Genomic DNA, 5,297 nt, shown 5'->3' with positions numbered 1-5,297 from the left:
ATTATAAACTGTAGCTATATAATACTATAATCCAGGGATTTTCAGATGGTTTTGTCCAAGGAACTACAATTATAATCAAGAAGCAACTCAGGGACCAATGCTTATATATAAATATTTCGGTAAAATGTCATGATTGATTAATCTTCATGCAAAAAACCCCTTTGCTTTGGAAAAAAAAATCACTGTGGCTATTTTGTTTATTTTGTTGCTATCTCAATCTTTCCTTGTCGGATTGCAACAGTGTATTATGAAAAATGGGGCACATATTTGCACTGATATTAATAATTGACATTTAAAATGTCATAGTGTCATTAGTGTCCATCCCCTCAAGTAGCACTCATATGAACAATTGAGGCCTTTAAATTGCCTATCCCTAATCTACATCATATTATACTCTTCTTTATCTTAATCCTAATCATCATTTTATACCGGAAAGGGGACGTGATTTAATTGATTAGACAATGTAGTGATCTTAAATAAACTCCATAATCTCGAAAGCCAAAAATGACGTTCTATGTCTGAGGCTATGGAAGAAGAAAAAAACAATTCCTCAAAAGAAATCAATACAGTCTAAGGATTTTAAATTAACAGGAGTCTCCACATAAATAACGCTTGCGTTCAACTTCGAACCGGTTTTGAATTTGCAATCAAACTCATATGTCCCTGCTTGGTTGCCGTCGACAAAAGAGCGTCACCGCATAGGCGGCTGCTGATTGGTCAGTTTCAATCCTCGCGGGCTGCTTGAATGAGAGAAAGGCAACAGCAAATTCAAGAGAGTTAGTGTGGCAACGGATAGCAGCATCGGGGCGGCAGGTCAGCTTGCCTTGAAGGTTGGTGAAATTGAAGTAATGGCACCCTAAAAGTACTGCATCTGTTGAAAATCTTTGCCCGTTTTGTCGCTTCCCCCTCCACGTGTTCCGTTCCTCTTTCAAGTGTTAATTTGGCTTTTGGTTGAAAGAGCGCTGTTATCTTCCACAAGGTCGCAGCTAACATTAGCTTCTCTTTGATATCGTTGCAAAGAGAGGGAAATTAGAAACTGTAGCACTCAACTGTTAATTTGAGGGGTGCAATAGAGGCCAACTCCAAGCATGTCGGGCGCAAACCGTAGCCAAACCAGCGACATCCACAACCAAGAAAACATGCTGGCAAGACTGCGAGGCTCGCTGAAGCCCCGGGCAGCCGCCTCGGAAAACCAGGAGAACATACCGCCCAAGCCGGCGGCCACCAGGACCGTGCTGGGCGCCTTGCAGAACAACCAGAGGAGCAAACCCCACCACCAGCGCGCTCATAAGCAGGTCAGGTCAGCAGCTCTACCCGCCTGTAGGTCCTTTTTCCAGCTAGTTAGCTCGTATGCTAAGCTGGATATGTTGTATTTAACCCATTTAAACAAAAAAAACGAGTCAACTGTCAGTTACACAGATGACATCATTAAATTAATGACTGTTTAACTCTAGCATGGTCCCTTTTCAAAGCGTGTAAATGTATTGCCCAAGTGGTAGTAACCTTGGCCCTTTAGTCCGCCATTTTCTAACTTCCATTCTTTACAAATTCGCTTTGCAGCATGCTACTTTAAAACCAAACTTAACAAGTGTGCTTTAAAAGCATGACTTAGTTTTTTATTTATTAAACGAAAAAAAAAATAACCCGTCTTAAAGTAGGTTATAATTAAAATCTTACGCTCTGCCTTTTATAAACATGAGCCTACATTGTGAAGTATATCACGTTGTCACTATGTAAAGAAATCATTTGTTTGGCCGCAATTACGACAGTATATTGTCTGCAAAAAAATAACTACACAACCTTTGAATCACACAAATTGGAGAGCAAGTGAAACATTCAGACCAAATACAAAAAAATTAGTCTAGCATATAACACAGAAATAGAAAGTTAAGCTGCAAGCCAGCGCAAGAGCAACTGATATTAAATTGATAAAGCTGTGCTTGCTTTAAGAATGATTCCTCCCCCCTCCCCTCTTTCAATCATAAGTCTGTAGATGACATGATCTGAACTGCATAGCAAATCAAATTAGTATGTTTAGCTTTGCGCAACATCGTGAGCTATTTCACATTTAAATTGCACAATTAGCTGCTAATTGCCCTTAAATTGTTAAAGGATCATCTTTGGATTTTAAACCTACCCGCATCTATTTGCATGGTGTTCCCCAATGAGTTTATTAAGAAATGTTAGACTTGTTTTGGGAGCTTTAGCTCATTCTACATTTTTCAATGCTTAACTGTATAGGACAAGTCATTAATAGCCCTGTACTTGTACTGTTTTGTGCTTACAGGAATCCCCAAAGCAGCCGTCATGTAAAAACGACGAAATCAACAAAGTCTCCAAGCCACCTCCTTTCCAAATCCATGTGGACCAACCCTCCCAAGACACTGTCAAGAAGCCGTGTGATGGTGCCGCCGCAAAGGTTGAGGTGCTCGCAGAGGACTCGCCACTCAAGATTGACCATGCAGTCGCCAGTCTGCGCCAACCTCTGGCTGCACTTGACATCCCACCACCAGCTATGGACATCAGTTTTGGTTAGTGACTGGACTGCAAGTGTTGAGGTTTTTCCCTTTTTTTTAAATAAATAACCTAATATGAACTAATGACTCAATTTTTCCGAAGACTCTCCCATGGACATGTCTGTGGTCGAGGGCGAGGAGAAGACTGTCAGTGTCCGAGAGGTGCCCGAATACGCTGCAGAGATTCACGCATACTTGCGGGAAATGGAGGTGAGACATCGTATGGCATGCTATAATGTTAATGTCTGGCAGTGATGGGCAGAACAATTGTTATCCTTTCAACAGAATTAGTTCTGAATCATACAATGAGTAAATTGCCCAAAGGTTTGGGAGCCGCACATTTTAAATGTGGCTGAATCATCCTGCAGGTGAAGTGCCGACCCCGGTCGGGCTACATGAAAAAGCAGCCTGATATCACCAACAGCATGCGTGCCATCCTAGTGGACTGGCTGGTCGAGGTGGGTGAAGAGTACAAGCTCCAGAACGAGACGCTCTACCTGGCCGTCAATTACATCGACCGCTTCCTGTCGTCCATGTCGGTGCTACGTGGCAAGTTGCAGCTGGTGGGCACCGCCGCCATGCTGCTGGCCTCGTAAGTGGACTTTCAACACTCTCAGTCGCCATCGCCGCCCCGTAATGTTGCTTTACACCCACAAACACCTGCAGCAAATTCGAGGAGATTTACCCTCCGGAGGTGTCGGAGTTCGTCTACATCACAGATGACACCTACACTAAGAAGCAGGTGCTGAGGATGGAGCAGCTGGTGCTCAAAGTGCTCTCCTTCGATCTGGCGGCACCAACCATCAACCAGTTCCTCACCCAGTACTTGCTGCACCACCCTGCCAGCAAGCAGGTGGAGAGCCTCTCCATGGTGAGAAATAAATGGCCCCTAGACAGTCTCTTGAATAATTTGATGACAAAAGGTCAAAGGAAATTCTCAGCTTTACGGGGATAACAAGTCAATGTCTTGTTGTTGCAGATGCATGCGTAATTTGATGTAGAAATACTAAGTTGGACATGCTGGCAAGGAAAACTCTGTAGAAGCCAGAGATGCGCAAAGTTTGACGCTGCTAAACAGGAATGATGCCCCACATTGTCAAGGATGAACACAGCAACTGCTGCAGTGAATAATTGACAAGAACAGAAACTTGTGGTCTCTTTCAAACAAACTATCTGCCACGCAGTATGGTCACACTTGAAGCAGACTAACCTGAGGTAGTGGTAACACCACTCACTGGTGCACAGTCACAGATAGAACAGTGCATAAGGTAAGGGACAACCCAAAGTCAACAGGACTGCCTGCATATCACGTGCTGCATTTACCTTATTGTTTGTTGGTTTAATAAATCTCAAACCTATTTTTAGCAGACTGCGTAGTGCAATAGGTTCTGAAAGAATTGATAGTTGCCTCAGTGTCATGACTCTAAACTTGTGTAAATGTGGGACTTGCCTTAGTGCAACTGGTGTTTGTTCAGTTAACTCTTTCATTTTATTTTAAATGAGGGATTGGCAGCAAATGCTTGCAGTATCTGTGGAAAGTAAAGAAACGTGATGACTAGCGTATGCCTTAACGTTAGCGGGCCACATAAAATGTCATGGTCTGTATCCGGACCTCATGCCTTGAGTTTGATACTAGATTAAAAAACCTGAGTGGGAGTGCAAGACTGTTCAAAGTATAGAAATGGCAATTGCTTGCTGTGGATGGGGTTTGTCTTGCTAAAGGAAGAGCTGGAAATAAGGTAGTCAAACAGGTGCTATAGTTGTGTTGCATGGCGGTGAATGGTTTTGAATTTGACATGTATTTTAAAAAAAAATGTTTTGTCAACAGTATCTTGGGGAGCTCAGCCTAGTGGATTCTGACCCCTTCCTGAAGTACCTGCCTTCTCAGACTGCTGCTGCTGCCTACATCCTGGCCAACAACACAATCGCTGGTGCATCATGGGTATGTTTTAGATTTCACGTGAACCTCTGGGCTGTGGTACATGTCATGTAAGTGATTTTTTTGTTGAAGCCCAAGTCCCTGGTGGAGAAGACGGGCTATACTCTGGAGAACCTGAGGCCATGTGTGGACGATCTTCACCAGATGTACTTGAATGCACCTCAACATGCTCAGCAGTCCATTAGGGAGAAGTACAAGACTTCCAAGTAAGAATTAGTACTACAAATGTAATTTTAAATTTCATAATTGAAAAGATTCTTAAAATTGATTTTTTTTTCAGGCATCATGAAGTTTCAATCATTGAACCTCCGACCACTCTGCAGTTTGATTGAACTCCGGCTCCCCCACCCACCCGTTTTTGACATTTTTACATTGTCACTTATCTTTTTTCTTGTGGCCTGTTCCTAAAGTACTTTTTTTTTTTTTTTTCAATAATCAATTACTGACATCCATAGTGTTTTAATATGGTTTTAAAATCAGATGAATGTGTAAATAATTACAAGCTGGTTTTATGCCCAAGCAGTTGTAATTGCTGGGATTGTTTTCTACAAGTCCACCTAGTTGTGTTAAAGCAGTTCAGTTTTACACATTAAACGTGTTTGTCAGTCATGGAGTTGTCTGCGTCAATTTGGGTGACTGTTAATGCTGTCAGGTCATCTGTCAGGACTGTCAAATCTCGTAAAAAAAAAATTCACACTTAAAGCTCCCTCGGTTTACTAACGTGTGGTGTTCTGAAAGACCACAAAGCGGCAGCAGAGGAGAGGTTCAAACTCCAGGAAACGTTCATCTTGGTTAATTCGGAAAATGTAATGATCCGTTTAATAACGGCAATTTAGACAATA

The 5,297-nt window shown here is 42.3% G+C and overlaps 1 protein-coding gene across 1 annotated transcript; it reads left to right on the top strand.

The window, feature by feature from the left end:
* Positions 1–738: 738 nt before the first annotated feature.
* On the top strand, positions 739–5,064 carry ccna2 (cyclin A2). The gene is made up of 8 exons (XM_088388853.1): positions 739–1,295; positions 2,288–2,531; positions 2,620–2,726; positions 2,885–3,108; positions 3,183–3,387; positions 4,345–4,458; positions 4,528–4,661; positions 4,736–5,064. The coding sequence occupies exons 1-8, from the start codon at positions 1,089–1,091 to the stop codon at positions 4,785–4,787; spliced, it is 1,287 nt and encodes a 428-aa protein (XP_088244979.1). The 5' UTR covers positions 739–1,088; the 3' UTR covers positions 4,788–5,064.
* Positions 5,065–5,297: the final 233 nt, after the last annotated feature.

Source organism: Syngnathus floridae, chromosome 1, assembly GCF_059516105.1.
Source record: "Syngnathus floridae isolate MCC-2025c chromosome 1, RoL_Sflo_1.0, whole genome shotgun sequence".
Taxonomy (NCBI): domain Eukaryota; kingdom Metazoa; phylum Chordata; class Actinopteri; order Syngnathiformes; family Syngnathidae; genus Syngnathus; species Syngnathus floridae.
The sequence above is the reverse complement of the archived record's forward strand: the minus strand, read 5'-3'. Positions and strand labels throughout refer to the sequence as shown.